The sequence below is a fragment of the Lonchura striata genome, chromosome 4 (genome assembly GCF_050655825.1).
Source record: "Lonchura striata isolate lonStrDom1 chromosome 4, ASM5065582v1, whole genome shotgun sequence".
Lineage (NCBI taxonomy): Eukaryota > Metazoa > Chordata > Aves > Passeriformes > Estrildidae > Lonchura > Lonchura striata.
In genome coordinates, this window is record NC_140706.1 from 71020326 (window position 1) to 71041039 (window position 20714).

The 20714-nt window shown below is 47.2% G+C and overlaps 1 protein-coding gene across 13 annotated transcripts in view; it reads left to right on the top strand.

Moving 5' to 3' along the window:
* SLC4A4 (solute carrier family 4 member 4) overlaps positions 1-20714 on the top strand; it is a 142157-nt gene that overhangs the window by 102241 nt on the left and 19202 nt on the right. For all 13 annotated transcript variants that reach the window (XM_085579433.1, XM_085579434.1, XM_085579436.1 and 10 more), the window contains 9 exons: positions 4463-4620; positions 9126-9213; positions 10428-10582; positions 10866-10979; positions 12357-12531; positions 14295-14428; positions 17573-17844; positions 19946-20016; positions 20232-20420. In XM_085579433.1, the coding sequence (XP_085435559.1) occupies positions 4463-4620; positions 9126-9213; positions 10428-10582; positions 10866-10979; positions 12357-12531; positions 14295-14428; positions 17573-17844; positions 19946-20016; positions 20232-20420 (1356 nt within the window). The remainder of the gene's footprint in view (positions 1-4462; positions 4621-9125; positions 9214-10427; positions 10583-10865; positions 10980-12356; positions 12532-14294; positions 14429-17572; positions 17845-19945; positions 20017-20231; positions 20421-20714) is intronic.

Sequence of the window (20714 nt, forward strand, 5' to 3'; positions counted from 1 at the left end):
AAGAAATACATTTCCATGGAAAGGGAAGGGGAACAGCATGTTTTGCACTGACCTCAGTGTCATGCAGTGTTGTAGTATCACCTGTATTGGTTGTGTTGCCAAAATACCTGTTTCCCTTAGTACACGCAGCCACATCTGGGGAAGAAGGGAGATAGTTAAATAGCTTTTTGTCATTGGACAAACTGCTGTGTTATATTTTTAATCCCACGTAATTGGGGTTTTAAAGCTAGACCAGCCCAAAGCTGGGGCTGAGCGTTGCTGCAGTTTTGCAGCTTTCAGCAGTGCAGACAGTCTCCACTGCCCCTCCTGTCTCTGGAAATTCAGATAATGGACTTTTGTGGAGAATTGGGTATAAAAATAGATGTTTTAGTAGCACTAGAGAGGGAAATCTGTTAATAGATGCAGCTGGGAGCTGGCTCCAAAGTTCTTAACTTCCAGTGTACATAATGACTGGCTCTTGGTAGTGAGAACTTTTTCTTGCTAAGTGTAGAGTTCCAAACATCCTCTCAGTTAATTTGCCCACGTCCTGCTGATGAACTTTGCACAAAGTGGGAGCCTTGTCCTCCTGCACTTTGAGACATCACCTTAGAGCTCAGTTTTCATGGTTGATCGACTCAAAGTCCTGCCTTGATTGAATTTGTGGCATTGCGGTGGTACCTGGCAGCTTCCTTGAGCAGAACTCAATGTGCCATGTAGGAGGCACAGCAATAATCCATCATGTTCCCACAACACGAGCTGCAAAGGGAGCAGGTTCACTTGCCTTGGCAGCAGGGAGACTGGCTGTTGTTATTTGGGCATCCCATCTGGAAGCAGGACAGTTAGTGAGGCCATGGAGGCAGGGGGGAGTCTGCTGGAGACACAGAACATCCCCATCTTTATTTATTTGTGTAAGAACTGTGAGGGGTGAGATCAGTTTATAGCAGCTGTGTGAGCAGGACTGCCTTCCTGCATCCTTAATCAGCCCCTGGTTTTACACAGGTAGAGGATTGCATGCCCATGTTTCAGAGGAAAAAAGGCTTTGACTTTGTACCTTCAGTGATTTTCCTGTCTTCCTACATCCTTAATATTCAGTTCTGCAACATTTAGTGCTGTTTGGAATGGTGCAGCTAATAACCTAGGGAATTCATAGCCAGCATACTCCTTTAATCTGCAGCATTCCTTCTCCTTTTCTCTGGGTGTTGTAAGGTTCAGGTTTCACATGCATGTCAGAGATGTGACCTGTCAGAGAATCCTCCTGGATTCATCCCTACTTGCCAGGCACCCAGACAGCTCTGCCTGGCTCAGGGGTGTTACTTATGATTGCTGAATCAGGCAGTTGGCATCAGCCAGCTCTCTCTGCCATGGGAATGGTGGCTGGATCCACTGGGATTGCAAAGAGGATGGCTCAGGATCCTGCAGAAGCTGCTGGGGCCCCGACTCAAACTGCTCTGATGAGAAACAGCTTCACTAAGGGCCTACACATTTGGGGCTTGCTCGTTTGTCATGTTCTCTACTTTGGGCTTGCTTGGCATTTTCTGAAGGTAATTAGGGAAGAAGAGGTGTATTCCCTGTCATTGTGTCTGCTTTGGCAGAGCACGGCTCCTGAGGTAGCAGCGCAGAGAAAGGATTTGCCTTCATTTGTTGTATTTGAGGAGTGTTGGCTGCAGTTAATACCCTAGGCATTTGCAGGAGAGACAAGCAATGGCATTTTGGGACAATTTATTCTTCTTTTCTGTATAGCAGTTAGTAAATGAGCATCTAGACTTCCTGCCCTCTCCTGGGCTCCCAGCTCTCTGTTGCCAGATACACCAGTGGTACTGTAGCTATGTCTGTAAAACTAGGGCCTCTCACAGCTGAAGAATTCCTCCAGCTCCTGAACATCAAGTTGTTGGATCAAATTTTTCACTAGCACCATATTCATAGAACCCCAGAATCTCAGAATGGATTGGGATCTTAAATATAATCCTATTCCACCCCCTGCCACGGGCAGGGCCACCTTCCACTAGACCAGGCCTCTCCAGCTCCTGTTCAGCCTGGCCTTGGACACTTCCACGGATGGGGCAGCCACATCTTAATATCTAAAAAATATTTTAAATTCTTTTTTCCAGCTTATGTGTGAAGGAAAGCGACTGAAAAGAGTCAGGTAGATTCTTTCTCAGCCCCTTTGGTGCCATAGTGCCAGCAGACCATAGGAAGCTGGAGAAGTTCCTACTGCTGTTCCCACTCCAGTCCACTTCCTGCAAGAAATCCTTTGGCTGTGCTCTGTTAGAATGTCCTTGGCAGCTCCAAGGGGCTGAAGCACCAGGGCTCCCTCACTGCTCAACATGTAAAATAAAGGGGACATGAAAGAAAATCTGTTTTCCCAGGGATCTGCTATTCCTGAACTGATGCAGCAGCATAAAGAAAGGGAATGTATGTTGGTATAAGGGGAGTTTCCTGACCTGGTGTTATCTGTGTTTCCAGAGGGCTTGGATGTGGGACGAGCCTGGCTCTGAATGAATACAGTCAGTCAGAGGGAGGCACAAAACCCTTCTTATTTGTTGTGGTGTAGACACTGTGTATTCAACCCAGTGTTTCCATGTCAACAGGGGATCTGTGCCAAAGCCAGCACTGAAGTTAAAATAGAAATTGGCCTTGTTTAGAGAAGCCCTCCTGCCTTTCCTGGGGACCCATGGACAGGGAGGCACTGACTGGATCCCATTCCTGGGAATGCAGTCCTGTGATTGATTGTGGGAGTGATTGCTGCTTTTCCTGTTGGAACATCTCATCTCCACACTTGCAAGCAGACATTCCCAATTCTGAGGTCTGTCAGCCTGGGAGACATATTTCGCTCCACAGAGCTCCAGTGAAAATGACTCTTCCAATATAATCAATGCCACCCTTCTGGAGGAAAGGAAAAGCTTCTAGAAAGTTTAGTTAACCAGAATTTTCTTCACTTTTGCTGTTTTTCTTGATGCAGAGGGCAGTTTTGCTTGCCTGGTTTCTCCCCATATCCACAGTGGCCCTCTAAAGCGTCCTTGGGTGATGGAGCAGCCTGGAGCCTGGAAGGTGCCCCTGGAGGCAGGTGTTCAAGGGATAAGCTGTGGGAAGGTGATCAGGTGATCTTAAACCTATGTGTGAGAGATACAGAAAAACAGAGAGACAGAGACAGGTTCAAGTTCCAGGGCAATTAACCTTCCATAAGTGCTACTTTGGAGTGTGTACTTAGGAGCTGCTTTCATTTCCAGTCGATCCAGAGTGGTGTTCATGATCTGAGTGCTACAGTATATTTAAGGAAATTGGGATTCTGAGGTTGCTGTGCCTTTTTGCAAGTACAGTGCTGGAGACCTGTGGCTTTTAACATAACATTAGTGGTTGGGGTGGAATGATCAATTTGGCAGGGGAAAGTGAAGTTCCCTCATCCCTCCCTTGTTCCTGGATGCTGCTATGGAGTCAGATCTTTCCAAAGCTTCTTTGGGGAATGGTTCAGAATGGATTTTAAGTGCTGACTGCACTCATTACCTGTCTGATAAATTATTTAAGAAAGTGGTGAGTGGTGCTGCAAAACTCATTTGGAGATTAAAGAAACCCACTATAATGGCATTTCTTCAAAATTCCTGGTGGTGGTTTGCTGTGCTGGGCACGGGGAGGGGGCTGGAGCCTTCGGCCTCAGGAGCGGGGTGGCCACAGGAAACCCTGCAGGTGAGTTCTGGCTCAGAGAATCACCTGGGTTTGGGCCAGGTGTCCAAATCCAAACCAGCCCTGGTGTTGCCAAATTATCTTTGTTCAGCAACACAGCCAGCCTGGTGAGGTAAATAAAGTGTTTGTTGTCGATTTGCCATCTTCACATTATTATTATACCACCACCATGCTCCCAAACACTGTCTGTGGAAGAACTGGTAGGGCTTTTCCAGACTTCCTTCACAGTGCTCCTTGATGCTTATTTACTGTTTCTTCTGGTGGTGATCCTGATTTAAGCATGCAGGGGTAGGATAGTTCCAGCAGTTTTCTTCCTGTTCAGTCAATTCATGTATTTTCTTGAGACTTTTTCAATTTTTCTCCTTCCTTCAGTCACCTCATGAAGCTCATTAAGGATTCATAGCCCAGTTCAGTGCCCCCCTCTCACTGGTGCTCCTGGCAGTACATCCTCCCTCTCCATTCACCCTTTGCCAGACACACACAGAGCATCTCCAGAGATCACCCAGGGAGAGGGGGCAGATTGGGAACCAGCTGAGGGCAGGGTTTTCAAAAGCCTTCAATTCCAAATTAATTCTGCCGCTGCTGAAGTTGGAACAAAGGCGTCTCGCAGAGGCTGAGTTTTAGAACGCAGTGGCTGCTGCTGCGGTGTTTTCCCATTCCCTGGTGGTGACATTTCTCCATGGCTGGATCCAGGCCGAGGGTGCACACTGCAGGGTCCATGAGCATGCACAGTTACTGCACAGAGGTGAGAAGAACGTGCCCAGTGCAATTTAATTTTCTTTTCCTTCCTCTTCCACCGCTGCAGCTGAAGAATAAATTCATGAAGAAATTGCCTCGTGACGCTGAGGCCTCCAACGTGCTGGTCGGGGAGGTGGATTTCCTGGAGAGCCCCTTCATTGCCTTCGTGCGGCTGCAGCAGGCGGTCATGCTGGGAGCTCTCACCGAGGTCCCTGTTCCCACACGGTAAGGAAACCAGCCCCAGGCAGGGCACCACACAGGGAACCTGCATTTCCACCTGGGAAAGTAAAAAAAAAAAAGGGGCCCGAAGATGTTCTCCGCTGCCTTCCATGCCGTGACATGCAGAACCGTCAGGATTGGTGGTGTAAAGTAAGGAAACTCACTGAAGCTGCTTCATCATATTCATGTCCTGAGTTTGGTTATAAGTAAACCATTACACAAACACACTGACTTAACAACTCAGCAGTAAAGGGCACTGTCAGTGTTGAATTTTAAGTCCTGGGGCTTTTTTCCTGCCCCTTCTGTACAGATCCCAGATTTCCCTCTGTACATTTTTGCTGTACATATTATTCCTCTTCAGCTCAGATCAAGTGGAAAACTCCATTGTGGCCCTCCTGGGGCAAAAAAAACCTTGGACATACAATTCTACTGGGGCTTGTTGCTTTGTAATGCATAATGGCTCAAGGAAAGATGTCAGAGAAATATTTTATTTATTATGACTCATGTTGCAAATTAATCTTAGTCTCACAAATAGCAATATATCTTGTGTTCTTAAATATTTGAAGTCACTGCTTGAGTATGCCTGCCTGTCTAAGCTGTCCTATGTGAATTCATAGCAGTATCACAGCCCTTGTATGGAGTGGAAGTTAGATGGCTGTTGGAATCCTTGCCTCTTTCTGTGTACCAAAGGGAAAAGAGCAGCTTTTGCTGCACCTCTAGCTTTGCTCTTTAGTGGTAGCAGGAGTGTTTCTGTTGCTTGGAGTTTCATCAAGTGTTTTCTTACAGCCCCATCCACAGCTGTCTGCACGCGCTGAGTATTCAGGTAGGAGTGTGGGGACCCAGATGTGCCTTTGTTCTGTAGCAGGTTATTCATTCCTCAACTTTCCTGGCCTCTGTGTGCTTCAGTGCTTCAGCTTCCAACTCTAGTCCCACTGACTATTTTTTAAACATATCTCCAAGTTCTTTTCAGCAGTTGTAAGATGAGGTATTGTTTGCTGTGGTGGTGGGAGCCAGGAAGTTAGATCCAGGATTGCTGGACAGCCTCATTACTCAGTAGCAATAATCAAGGCAGTATGTCCTTCCATGCCAGTGCTTTTCCCAGGAAATAGTATTATCCATTTGCTGTTCTCCAAAGCAAATACTAGCCCTAATCAAAGCAGGAAGGCTCATTAGGTGGCTTTCATGAGTGATGAAGAGCCATTTGCCATGGCTGCATCCTATGAAATTCAATCAAGGAAATCCCCTCAGGGCCAGAAGGAGCTGTGATGGAACATCTCCGGTGCCGACGGCATTCCTGCCATGGACCTGCACTTAAAGCCTGCAGACTGCAGGATGCTAGAGCCTCTGGCATGCCCAGCCTTCTGTCCTCTGAGGCCTCTCCTTTTATTTGGTTCAGGTGTTGATTCCCTGGTAAAACTGCGGGTGCCACACGGGCCCAGCTGGGCCCCGCACAGCCCCCAGGGTTTCCAACACCGCGGGAGCCGACGTTGGGGTGCTGTGGGCTGCAGGACTGATGTGGGCCAGGTCTCCACATCAGTGTGACCTGAGTGCCTCTCTCACTGGTTTTATGTAGGGCAGGAGGGGGTTAAACAGGCAGGTTTTGGCTCAGGGCTAGTCCAGCCCCTCTGTCTGGGGTGTCAGTGTTAAGTGAACTTTTTCTGCTCTTAAGCAACTGCAGATAGAGAAGCAGGGAATGGTTTGGGTTGGAAGGGAAGGGAACTCAAAGCCCATCCCATTCCAGTCCCCTGCCACAGGCAGGGACACCTTCCACTATCCCAGGGTGCTCCAGGCCCCATCAGCCTATCCTTGAATACTTCTAGGGATGGGGCAGCCAAAGCCTCTCTGGGCAACCTGGGCCACCACCACCATCACAGGGAAGAATTTCCTCCTAATATCCAGTGTAACCCTGCCCTGTGTCAGTGGGAAGCCATTCCCCCTTGTCCTGTCACTCCAGGTGCTTGTCCCAAGTCCCTCTCCAGCTCTCCTTTTACCCTTTTAGGCACTGGAAGGGGCTCTGAGGTCTCCTTGGAGCCTTCTCTTCTCCAGGCTGCTTACTGCCAGCTCTCCCACCCTGGCTCCAGAGCACAGGGGTTAGTAAGAGAAAAATCAGGGATATGCAGTTGGAATAGAGATATCCCAGCCTTTCCTGAGTTTTCTTTTTACTGGTCAGATTGAAAAGAAACGTTTAAGGCCTTTGTTTTTCTTGTGTCAAATTTAATCCCACAGTTCTTGGGACTCCTCATCTGGGGAAGCCCTGAGCTGGCAACATGGCTTGGGAATGGCTTTGTGTTTTCATCAGAGCAATGCACAATCCTGTGTTCAAGGCTACTGTTTAATGCAATGCAGATGGGGAGAAAGATGAGGAGTGAGCCAGGAGAAGATGTTTTTTGGAGATAAACTGTGCAGACTTGCACAGTCAGGTGTGCAGAGCTGGGAAAGGCCGGTGTCTGCAGGTCTCAAATGAAGTGAGGTAACTTGCCCAAGGTCACTTGGGAAGCGAGGGGCAGATCCAGGAGTCTGGTCCTCCCTGGCCTCCCAAAAGAGGCTTTTCACTGAAAAGGCACTTTTCCTCCAGGACTTGGCTGAGATTCCTTTGTTCGGGTGCCTTCAACCCTTATGGAGTTCCTGTTCTAGCTGTTCTAGGAATGCATTGAGAGAAACATTGGATTTTGTTACTACTTCTGAGAGACTGGGAGCTTGGTGGAACCACACATTCCCTGCCTTGGAGCATTATTAGCAATGTTAAGTGTCAGAAATGGGCACTGGATAACTTAGCATGTGTTGTGTGCAGCAGGGAGGAAAAGGAGTATGGCAGCTAGGAGTGAGGGCTTTTGCAGCTGGAAATGTTCATAACTAAATGATTATAAATCTATGCACATATACTCTAGTTCAGGTTTGTTGTAGACAGGTAGAAGAATTATAAAAGAAAAGACCCATAAAATCAGGCCTTCTCTGTTCATTTTATGGCTAGCCTGTCATTTCTTCTAAGTGCAGCTAAGTAATTTGCAAGTTCCCATGCAAAAACAACCTTAGGTATAAAAGGTTTGTTAACACAACAACTTATTCTTAGGTGAAAAACAACTAGCACTTGGATAAACAATAAGATATGTCTCATGAAAATCAGTAGAAAAAAAAATAAACTAGCTATGAATACAGAAGTTTGATAGACATGCAAAATACCATGTCCTAACCAATAAACTAAGTGTAAATATATTATCCACCAATAAGATCTGACACAGTGCCTTCTGGTAATCCTATCAAATATGACCTATACAATTAAGATTGGGCTTTTCTGCATGAAGAAATGTAGTCCCATCTGCATATTAATGCTACAGCCACTAAATGCATTAATGTTTTTGTGTTTGTAATGTTTGGCCCATGAAAAGATCTTGTTCTACCCACTGAAGGCAGATCTGAGCTGAATTAGAGCAAAGAATGTGGCAAATGTCACAGTCTCCTTGTTTTCAGGAGTGTTTTAGTAGTGCAGGGGCATTCATGTGCTGCTGCTCTGTGCTGGAAAAGAACCAGCTGGTCGGGGTTATTGCAGAAGAGGGTTATGGAAGTGCCTGGTTCTCTTGGAAAACCAGGAGAATGCCAAGCAGCAAATCCTGAAGTTATGAACCTCTTTTTTTTTTTAATAGTAATGTGTTTGGCTGATTTGCATCCTGGAGTTTGGAAAGAGTTGGCTGAGGAACACTTTTTCTTGAGTGTTATTTTGTAAGAACTGGTAAAGCAGGGAAAGTTCCAGGAGGTGGGAGGAGAGCAGAGGACATGACCTGGGTGTGTGTGGCTTACTCACCTCCCTGTGAACCTCAAATAAAACACTCAAACACCTCGTGAAGGACTCGATTAAGAGGTGTTATATAGTAATGCCAATCAGGATGTATTTATGGATCCTGTCCTACTAAATTGCTGCCTTTTTTCTTTTAGGACTCTAGATTCTCTTGAACAGAAAGTACTTGCTTGGATATAATACTCCTCATAAGCCATTTAACTTAGTACTTCATCATTTGAATTAGGAGATAAAATAATATTTAATCCAGCCCTTGGAAGGGGGTAGGTGCTTCTGGTAAGGTTATTTCATCTGTATGTTTGCACTTCCAAAAGTTTCATATCATGGTATTTTTTAAACTCTTCAGCAGTGACTTGGATGTAGTTGCTGCTCAAAGAGATCATGTGAAAAATAAAATGTCCAAGGCCAGGATGGACAGGGCTTAGAGGAACCTGGCTAGTTGAAGGTGTAGATAGCCTTTAGGATCCTTTCCAAGACAAACTGTTCTGTGATTCCTTGATACAAATCCCCATGGAGGTGGACAGGCTTTTGTGGTGCACAGGGCATGTGGGCCACAGGGTGTAACTTCTGCTCCAAAGTTACCTTGAGGCCTCTGGCAGCCTCCAGATCTCTAATAAGGGCCACCATTTTTAAAGTCAGATTTCTGTCTAGGTGTTGTATAAGTAATAAGCAGTTGGTTTTGCCATCCTAAATGGGAACAATCTCTTGGTTTTGTCAGATTTCTCTTCATTCTGCTGGGACCAAAGGGCAAAGCCAAGTCCTATCATGAGATCGGCCGAGCCATTGCCACGCTGATGTCGGATGAGGTGGGTGTCCTAGCATCTCCAGTGGGAAATGGCTTTTCCCAAGTCATGATGTCCTTCCTTCCAGCCTGATCAACAGGAAGGAGTATTCACATAAAGCTGAAATAGCCACGTTACCCTCCTAATTCCATCTGTTGACATAATTACTGCCTCTGCCTTTGTGTTTTTTAAAAGCGTGACTCTAGGAGAGGTTTGTCTGCCGTGTGTATTTTCCTGCTAGAGATCACTCTTTCATATCAACTGTGAATTAATTGTTGAATTTATTCCATCGTGTTGAATTTATTCCTTGTGTCCCATTCTACCATCCCAGTATCTGACAGCCAGGGATATGCAGGTGATGCCCACGGGACCATTTCCCCCAGGCCATGGTGCCGTGTGTGACACTGTGTCCTGGCAGTGTTTAAGTGTTAGCCAGGAGCAGCTGGCCCCTCCTTGCTGCCCTGGCTGGGCTTTCAGGATTCATTTACAGCTCCTTTCTTCCAGTGTCCCTGGGGCCCTGCGTGCTGGGGCTCATTCACATCAGCTTTGCTTCTTGGCATTGCTTCGTTCTCCTTCATTACAGCTCAGTTGCTCCCAGCCCTCCTGCTTTCTGTCACTTAGTGGTCTGCTTCCCAAAGCCCCAGAGTCCCTTCCTGCCACCAGCTCGTCTGTCACATGCATTGATCCACCTCCTCTCTGCACAGTCCATAAGATTCCTATAAAATTCAGCATTAATGCTTACCCCCTCGCCCCTTTTCTCATTTGTTCTTCATGATTAACACTAGGCCTTCCACTAAAATCAGTTTATGATGTTTTTGAGTGAATGTTGCCATCAGTTCTGTGTCACAGGGTTGAAAATTAATCTGGGTTTGATACACTGAAATAGGTGGCTTTGTCTTTCAATTACACTTATCTTCTCCAAGTGTAACTGAAAGTCCTTATGTAGAGGAAAACTTTCTTGCACTATAGATAATTGCTTTACTAACATTTTTAAAGTTTAGAAATAGATGGTTTGCTTAAAATTAGATATATGCCTAAAAGAAAAGAACTTCTGTTGCCATCCAGCCAAAGGAAAGGGCTTTCTGAGCATCACACCTCCTTGTGCCACATGTCCTGATACTTCTTCAGAGATTTCTCATAAGGAATTAAGTTGATTTTGTAGAACTCAGCAGCTGCTTCTGGAGTCAGGGCCACAGAAAATGGAAACCTTTTCCATGGGGAGTCTCTTTTCCTTGCAGGTATTCCATGACATTGCCTATAAAGCCAAGGACCGTCAGGACCTGATTGCAGGCATCGATGAATTTCTGGATGAAGTCATTGTGCTCCCCCCTGGGGAATGGGATCCAGCAATTAGGATAGAGCCCCCCAAGTCTCTCCCTTCTTCGGATAAGAGGTAATAGCAGGAGAGAGGCTCTGTGGGCATGAGGTGTGGAAAGGGGATGGAAAGAGCCAGTGTTTTGGTTGTGCCAGGTGTGTGGAGTGACCTGCAGTTGGCTACCACTATTTAGGAAGTCATGGAGATATTTTCAGGCCTTCCTTAGTAGGTGGAGGGGGGATGTTCGTGAAAGTCTGTGCCTTTTGAGGTGATGTTGTAGGCACACAATAACACAGCTGGTAGTCAGCTGGGCTCTTCAGGGTTCCTCTTGGTCCTTGTGACGTGCTGTGTCCTGGCCTAGGAAAAACATGTACTCGGGTGGGGAGAACCTGCAGATGAACGGAGACACGCCCCACGACGGCGGCCACGGCGGCGGCGGCCACGGCGACTGCGAGGAGCTGCAGCGCACGGGCAGGTCGGTGACACCCCTGCAATGCTTCCCTTGCCAAAACATTCCCACCCTGTTGGACTGGCTGTATAGGCTGTGGTGTGACCCCAAAATGTGTCCTGGGGGGCTTTCTGTGCCCAGAGTGAGGCTGTCTGAAGGGTTCAGAACATGCGGCTTCAGCGAATCACAGAAGGGCATGAATTAGTTGCTCAGTAAATGATAAAGAGCCATTACAAAGGACAGAAGGCCCAGGTGGGTGCTGCCTTTTGGGAGCCTGTAAAGTCAGATGAACTGCAGGGGACATAAACATGGCAGGTCCAAGCCTCAGTTAATCTGTTTGGATTGCTGAAGGGGTGCCTTAGCCAAAGCAGAGATGTTCCCTTTTCTGGACATTAGTGTTGCAGTTGGATTGCACAGCTGAAGGCTTTTATGGGATAGAAATAGAGAAGGTAACAGTGCCCCAGGCCCTACTCTCTGCTTTATTACTCTGCTTTATGCCATGTAAAAGTCCACTGGAGTGGGAATACAGATCAGGTGGCCACAAAACGGCAAGCTCAGCATTTCAAGATCAGTGCACAGGGCTTCATGGTGGCTTTGTGCCCTCCCTTCACTCTGAATCTTCTTTTTCAATTCCAGTTCTAGTCTAAATTCTAGGAGAAAAGGCTGAAAGTCTTCACACTGCATTGGTGTGTACAAGGTAGTGGAGGTCCTGATCTGGGGTCAGAAGGTGGTGTGTGCCTGTCTGCCACAGTGTGTGCAGTCCCAGCAGAGATGGGGAGCTGTGAGCAGAGGAACAAGCAGGGGAGTAGGTTCAACAAGCATTTTTCATGCTGGCAGTGTCAGTGCCATGTGGAGTTTTTAAGACTTAAGTACCGTCTTGTCTGTGATCATACAAAAAGGGATGTCTGCGAGTAGTTCTTTTGTTGTCCAAGAGTATTTCCCTTATCTTTTTACTTCTAGTTATTTTGCTGGTTATTAATTTGAAGTATTTTTCCATGCAGTAGATTGTTTGGCTCGCCCAGCCATGGTGTCTGCTATGTGGAGAAGTTCAGGGAGGGACTTAGACCAGAGTTCATCTATTTTATTACATCAACTAATATATTTGGGGGAAAAAAGCCAACAGATGAGCTTCCTGAAATAAAAACTGTGGTGGTCTGTTTCAGCAGAAGCATGGCTTGTAGTCCTGCAGTTTCCAGATACATCACATGTTTGAGATACTATCTTTCCTTACAACATTCTCTCTGGGATCCCTGGCCCGCCACAGCTGTGATAAGACTGTTTTTAATGTGGTGATCTCACTCCTTTGGCATAATACTTCTTTGCTGGCAGTGTCTCTGATGGCTTAGCATGGTGAGTTCCACTGTGAAACATCTTGCACGAGTCTCCTCTTGCTTGTCCCTGCAGATTCTGTGGGGGTTTGATCAAAGACATCAAGAGGAAAGCACCGTTCTTCGCCAGCGACTTCTACGATGCTTTAAACATCCAGGCCCTCTCAGCCATCCTCTTCATCTACCTGGCCACAGTCACCAATGCCATCACTTTTGGGGGATTGCTTGGGGATGCTACGGAGAACATGCAGGTGGGCAAGAGCTTTCAGAACCAGCAAATCCACCATTTGCCTTCTGCTGTCCAGTCAGGGCAATGTTTGGGCACTGGCAAAGCTGGAATTCTTGGTACAATAATGGAGGTGTTCTGTGTTTTCACTGCTTTCTCTGCTGCTTTGGCTGTCCTTTGACAACTAGTACAGCAGCTCTTTAAATGGTGAATAAAAGCAGGCCCAAGAGACAGAGATGGTCCTTGCTCCTTCTGTAGAGAGAAGTTCCTCTGATCTGCTCTCAGTTGTACCGTTTTAGTCCAATTCAGTTTGCTAAGTCTGACTACTCTGCCTGATTGCTACAATACCTGGGCTTTGGCCTCTCTGATAAAAAGAAAATCCCAAAATAATTAGGAAAATGAGTAACACAGAAGAGAAATGTCAGGTCTTTAGAAAGATGAGTTTTGGAGTAGTGGGAGGGCACGTGAGACAGCTGGCCATGTATCCACAGACAGGCTGGATCAATGGCTTAGCTCAAGCTAAAGAGACGGGATTCTCTATTGACAGTGCTGTAGGTTCTTTGTGTTAGTGGACTAATAGGAAAAGTAGGAGGTTGTATTTAGATATATTCAGTTCAGCCAGTCCAGTTCAGGCAAATCTCCTAGCAATAATCAAGCTCATAATGATAATGACTGAGTTATTAATTTATGCAGGTTTAATTAAGTCAAACATAGGAAATGAGGGCACATATCTGGAACCCTGCACTCCCCTGTGATGAATTACAGGCTGGAGTAAGATCCAGCTGCCTGTGCAGTGCCCAGCTCCCCAGCTCCCCTCCCTCCTGTACAAACAGTTTTCTTTTTCTGAAACTCATGGAAGTCAGGAAGGGAGGGGCCTCCAGGTTCCACCAGTAGCAACACTGGACTGTCATGGGGTAGCAGAGCAAAGCCTGCATGCTCTGCACAAGGGGCACTCTTTAAATTACAGGAGGAAGGGGAAATGTTACCTGGTTCCAAATCTCGTTCAAATTGAGAATCCCTTCATTGTGGCCAGAAATCTCAAGAATACTTATTATCAAGTAGCAAAAAAACCCCGAGACAGCAGTATTTTTGGGGCTACTACATCACAGTTTGTGTGTCTGTGTCTTGTTTGTTGTAAACAGTGATGTGGCTGCTGCTGGGGCAGGCACTGAGCATGGCCCATCCTGCTCCCTGTCCCAGGAGCTGCCCCAGCCATCACTGCCTTCACAGCTCACTCCTGAGTTCTCCATTTCCAAGAAAATACACTATTCTTAGCTACAGACGTGTGGAAGAATGGAGGGAAAAGAGATTCCAGATGCTCTGGCCATGAGTGCCCTCTCCATGGGTAACACAAGAGGAGTGGAGGGGATCAGCTGTGTGCAGGCTGTTCCTTGCCCTGGGATTATTTGGCCCATCCTTACAAGTCCCCCGTAGGCAGCCAGCCTATTGCTTTCCTCGGTGTAAACACTAACTCCTGTCTCCTCAAGGAGGAGAGACACAAAACTGAATTTAAATTTCTGGAGTACCCCTGACAAGTCAGGAGAGCTGCAGCCCCATCCCTGCAGCCTGGGTGGAAGGGAGGATCAGCCTGTGCCATTAATCACCGGCTGCTCAGCACATGTGGTTATCCCAAGTAACTCTGGCTTGTGTGGGACCAGCATGGTGGTGTGAGTGGCAGGGGAGGCAGAGGATGCTGTCCTCTTGCTCACGGGCATGGGGACATGCAGCACACGGTCACAAGAGATGCATTCCTTTAGAAAGGGTGACTCCTCTCCTGTGTCTCCGCAGGGCGTGTTGGAGAGCTTCCTGGGCACCGCTGTCACCGGTGCTGTATTTTGCCTTTTGGCTGGTCAGCCCCTCACCATTCTGAGCAGCACAGGACCCGTCCTGGTCTTTGAGCGGCTCCTCTTCAATTTCAGCAAGTGAGTATGTGGCAGGAGAGGGCAGAGGGCAGGAATGTCCCACACGAAGGAAAGCCCAGCCAGGGAATGAGCTGCCTGCTGCGGGGGAAGGAGGGGATTTAGTGCACAAAATGAAACCTCTCATTCCTTGTTGAGATCCAGTGCAATCACATCAGGGATTTTCCCAGCACACATGTCCCAGGGCGCTGCCCAGTGTGTGGCTGCCTGTCTCTGTGGGGCCTTCTGAAAAAAAATCCAACCTTGGCCACTTCAGTCCCCCATGAGGAATTTGCTCTAGTTGCAGTGTGCTGCTTCTCCCAATCACAGCTTCTCTGACTCCCATAGGAGCAAAGAAATGAATCCCATGGATCTCAAGGTTGCCAGGAATATGTCCAGTAGTCATTTGAAATAACCACTATTATTTGTGAAAGCAAAAGTGTCTGTGGTAGAAACAGCCCCCAGAATTCCACGGGGGAGCTTTCCTACATTTAAAGGAAATTTCCTGCACTGTTTTCCATATAACTGGTATGAAGAAATTCTGCTCCCTCCACATTGTTGACAGCTGACACCCAGAACTAAAGGGAGCCCATTTTGTTAGGTGTGCTCATTTACCATTCCCACATCTGCAATACAATGAAGATACAGTGGAATCCCCAAAGGAATCAGCAGTGTAATGGATGATTTCACCCATGGGGCTAGTGACCCTTTGGCTGGTGTTTTGCAAGGAGATTGTTTTAGGTTACACAGAATACACCCCAAATCCCTTGTGTCTGTGTTCTCAACATGGCAGGTTGTGCAGGATTTGTGTTCCTACATGTAGGGAGGGATGGGAGCTAGAAAAAAATGGCTGGAAAGTTAGCTAATCCCAGGGAGGGAACTGGAAGCTACCAGAAGGTGAGAGTTGCACAGTGGAGCAAGAGGGGGGGAAACTTTCTTTTCTTTCTTTTCTTCCTTCATCTGGAGCCAATGACTAGAATCAGGATTGGACACGCTGCACCTGTTGGCATCTTTCAAGCATGACAAAGCCCAGGTGCAGCACGCAGCAGGAAAAAAGCAAGATGGAAAAGCACTTTGTACTGATTTGGGAGGGAGAAGGTGGTTATTTTTAACCTGAGGAGGAGGTGGTTGTTGTAAAAGCCATTGTCCTAACAACCTGCCAGAGCAGAAAGGCAGGACTTTTCAAAGGAGACCTTTCTTACAAGGAAATTGGAACTCAGTACTTGGATTTTTCAGTAATGAATTTGTGGTTGTTCATTTTCACAACACACTGTTCCCTGCTAAAAACAAAAGGAGAAAACTTCCATCTCCTGCCTCATTTCAAGTGTGTGTGTCTGAAAAGATCCCTGAGAACGCCTTGCAGACCCAGCTGTGCCTCTGGCCTCAGGTGCTCCATGGTGCTGGCACCGGGGGCCAATCCTGCAGGACACAGTGCTTTTCCACCTGCTCTTTCAGCTTCAAAAGCACTGCAGGAATTTGAGGAGTAAAAGCCAAAATAATACAGTTTGACATTTTTGAAGTTCTTCAGTGGTGTGGAGTCAGTGTACCTGGGTTTCTGCCAGCTGCCTTCAGATGGATGGGACCTCCTGCCCCCTCAGGCACTGACTCCGGATATTTCAGAATTGTCACTCAGGTCTTGTGTTTTTATTTTTTCCCTTCTCTTTTTTCTAAATCACTTTGTTTCTTACTTGCTTCTTGCCCTCTTCCAGGTCAGGGCTTCTGACTTCAGAGAGTTACAGCTGGCTGAGCCTGCCAGTCCCACCAGCTCTTGTGTCCTTCCACAGAACAGGCAGTGGCCTTCCTGGCAGGTCCTCCTCTGCTAAAGTGTTCCCTAAAGTGTTCCCTTTAGGCACTTTTTCATTCCTAAAAGCCCACCTTTGGACTCTGTGTTGGCACAGCACCTCAGCCTCAAGCAGTAAACAAGGGAGGCCATCATTCCCAGAAGGAAATGATGCAGCTGGGTGCATGGTTCTCCATCCCCTGCCATTCCCAACACCAGGGTTTGTCATAGAATATTCCCAGTTTGGAAAGGACCTATAAGGATCAGCAAGTCCAACTCTCTCTGGCAAGACTACGTAAAACTAAACCATATGACTAAAAGCACTGTCCAGATGCTCCTTGAACTCCATCAGGTTAGGTGCCATGACTGCTTCCCTGGTGAGACTAGACTAATATGTTCCAGTGTCCAACCACCCTCTGGGAGAAGATCTTTCCTTTATGTCCAGTCTCAGTCGATCTGTTGGAAGGTAGGAGGGCTCTGCAGAGAGACCTGGAATGGTTGGATGGATGGGCAGAGTCCAATAAGATGAAGTTTAACAAGTCCAAGTGCCCAGTCCTGCATTTTGGCCACAATATCCTCCTGCAGTGTTATAGGCTGGGGATGGTGTGGCTGGTCAGTGCCCAGGCAGAGAGGGACCTGGGGGCACTGGTTGACAGCTGGCTGAACACGAGCCAGCAGTGTGCACTGGTGGCCAAGAAGGCCAATGGCTTCTGGCCTGGATCAGGAACAGGGTGGCCAGCAGGAGCAGGGAACTCATTCTTCCCCATACTCAGCACTGGTAAGGCCGCACCTCAAGGGCTGTGTCCAGGTCTGGCCCCTCAGTTTGGGAAAGACATTGAGACCCTTGAGCTCATCCAGAGGAGGGCAACAAGGCTAGTGAGGGCTTGGAACACAAGCCCTGTGAGGAACAACTGAGGGAGCTGTGGTTGTTTAGCCTGGAGAAAAGGAGACTCAGGAGTGACCTTACACTCTGTACAACTCCTTGAAAGGTAGTTGCAGTCAGGTGGGAGTCAGTCTCTTTCTCCAGGAAACAACCGACAGAACAAGAGGACACAATCAAAGCTGCACCAAGGGAAATATAGGTTGGATATTGGGAAAAAGTTTTTCACAGAAGGGATCATGAAGTTCTGGAATAGTCTGCCCAGGGAGGTGGTGGAGTCACCATCCCTGGATGTGTTTAAAAAAAGATTGGATGTGGCACTTGGTACCATTGCCTAGCTGAGGTGTTTGGGCTGGATTGGACTCGATCTTGAAGGTCTCTTCCAATCTTGTGATTCTGTGATTCAACTTCCCCTAACTCAGCCTCATTCCATATAACATCTGCTTTTTATTTCCTAATCTTATCTAACCCAATGTTTTCCTTTCTCGCCACCCTTGTCTTGTTGCAGGGACAATGATTTTGACTACCTGGAGTTCCGCCTCTGGATCGGCCTCTGGTCAGCCTTCCAGTGTCTCATTCTCGTGGCCACCGACGCCAGCTTCCTGGTCAAGTACTTCACCCGCTTCACCGAAGAAGGATTTTCCTCCCTGATCAGCTTCATCTTCATTTATGATGCTTTCAAGAAGATGATCAAGCTGGCAGATCATTATCCCATCAACTCCGAGTTCAAGGTGGACTATATCACTCATTACTCTTGTGCCTGTAAACCACTAGATCCAGGTAAGGGAGTGTTCATTACCTTTGCAGTTTGTAGATAGGAGGTGGCCTTTGCTCTCCTTTTCCCTTCTGCTGCAGCCCAGATAATAGGTAGATTATTCCTTCTTTATCAGTTGCCTTCAGATATCCTGTCTTAGTCTCAGGAAGCTGAGAGGTAAATTTCATCCCAAGTGGAATGTCAGTGTTGCAGCAGAGCTCTCGTTAGGGGTAGAAATGAGTCAAGACACAGACTCTTATTCAACAATATGAAAAGGGTCCCAGTTTATTCTTCTCTGCATCTGAGCCATCCTGACTGACTACAGCAAGCTCCTACTGTTGGCTTCCCTGGCAGACTCTGACTGCAGCTATTTCCTGCTCAACTATGACTGCATGTATTAGTTTGCAGACTCCAACAGCAGGCTCTAGCTGCAGGCCCCACGCTAACCTCACCACAGATCTTTTACAGCAGCAGCTTTCTTTCTTATTTTGTCCATCCTCCAGTTCTCAGGGTTGTTCCTTCTTCCTCGGGGGTCTTCCTCCTCAAGGTCCGCCCTGACCAGCCAACTCACCCCTTTTATCACACTTATCTTTAGTAGTCACAGCTGTGACCTGTTAAGGGCAAGGCTGTTCCTCTTCTTTGGTAATTAGAACAACTGTGACTTCTCAGGGGCAAGGTCCCTTCCTGGGACCCTTCTTCTGTACCTACATGTCACAGTACAGCTGGCCTTAGTAGAACTCCTCCAGAGAGCATCATGACCTGTGGAGAAGCCTGTTTCTGTACCCGAGTCTCCTTGCATCCTTGTTCCAAATGGCATTCCTCTGAGAATTCCATGAAGGGACAGCAGTAGTGGCCAGGTCACTGCTGTGCAGCTGAGGTCACTGCCATGGAGCTCAGGCCACTCCTGTTTCAGGAGCTGGATTTATTCAAGGCGTTACCCAGACGTGGGTGGTTCCCACCTCCTGGCTGCATGGATGAGAGGGAAAGCACAAACAATTCCTTCCTTTCCAAGAAGGGAAGTGTATCCCCAGGGCAGCCTATCTCTGGGGCGTGGGCTGCGCAGCAGATAGAGCCAGTGTACCTATGGCTCTGGGAACAAAGGGTTACAAAACCCAAATCCAAACTAAGAGACACTGGCTGTACTATTAGGGAAGCAGGGACCACTCCTAGGATCCCACAAACAATGGGGAGTGAGTAAGAAACTTGATCTGTGCCCAGAGTAAACTGCAGATTATCTCAGCACACCTGTCCAACAGGAAAAGCTGCTGGCTGCTCCTTGCAGGTGTCGGGAGCTGGTTCCCTGGTGCTGTGTGCCTGCCTTCCCTGTTAAACGCAGGACCTTGGTGAGCACATGGATTCTCCACTGGAATGGCAGAGTGATTTCCTTTTTGAAACTAGGACGATGGGAATGGTCAATGCCAAACTGGAAGTCTCCACTTCCCATTGAAACACTTGTGGCTCTCCAGACATTCAAGTGAAAAAAGTTTATTTATGCAAAACCTCAGTAAGCCATGAGGACAGGGGCCACGAGCCCATTTGCAGGAAGGATTCCATTTCTAAATGAAATTTCAAATTCATTATTCCTAATGCTTCAGAAGCCACAGAGAATGCTGCTCCTTCTTTCAAAGAAATTATCCCCATCCTGTTGATTTCAATTTCTTGCTCTCTTTTTTCTTGCTTTTAATTCAAAACTGTGTTTATGCTGGACACTGAATCACATTTTGCTTTTCTGAGTATCTTTAACGTTGTGCTTGCATTTGAAATTAATCATTAGGAGCACTCTGTGTGTATTTAATTTAATCCAGAAATCATTAGGAAAATATTGGAAAGCTATGAAATATTATATTGTCTGTCTGGTTTTTTGTGTTTTTTTTTTTACCATCAACTCAAAATATAATCCCGTTTGGGTTATGTTTCACTCAACCTTTTCTTTTTCTGTTTTGTGAGTGATTGATGATTGAGGCTTTTGAGTCTCTCTGAAACACTTGTGACTCACTTTTCTGGAGCAAAGATGTGGCAAACAGCTTGACAGAGTCAAGAAATTATTTAATAATTGGAATTGGCTCTCCTTCTTATCTGTTTCCTGCATCCTGATCACCATATTGCCTTTTTTCTTTTCTCTTGCAGTTAATAGCTCATTACTTAACAGAACAATGGTGCTGTCAGACTATGAGCTGGTCTCTCCCTCCTCTGAGCTGGTGAGTTCCCCTTGGGAAGGCAGGGATCACATGGACTGAAGTCTTGTGGTGCCACTCTGCTGGCAAGCTCTGGATAGTGAGGAGTTCTGTGCTTCCATGATTTTTAGCTTCTGCATGATGCCTCCCTGTTCCTCTCAGATGCTCTGTCACCATTCCTGTCCCACCATGAGCTGAGCATACACAGCCTTATGGAAACGTTCCCTTTTCTCTTGCAGGCCAACACCACCATTGACTGGGCAGCTCTGACAGCCAAGGACTGCTTGAAGTATGGGGGTCAGCTTGTGGGCAACAACTGTGACTATGTCCCTGACATCACCCTCATGTCTTTCATCCTCTTCTTTGGCACTTACACCTGCTCCATGGCCCTGAAGAAATTCAAGACCAGTCGCTACTTTCCCACAACTGTAAGTATCTCCTGTCACTCCATCAGGTTTTCTGCCTTCCTTTTGGAGTTGCTGTCCTGCACACAGGGAGAGATGCTCTGCAGGGAAGCAGTTGGGATAAAAGTGCAACTGGTTGTTAGGTCTGGTTATCAGAGGTATGCCTGGGATTGCTCCCAGTGGTTCTGGAGAGCAGAGGTAAGGCAGCAGAAGAGCCAAGAGGAGCAGTAACCTGTTTGGGTAATGTGGCAGGGATTTCAAAGGTGCTGAAGGCAGCACTCCCAAGCTTACAGGCAGGTCTTGGGTGCATCTGCTTGT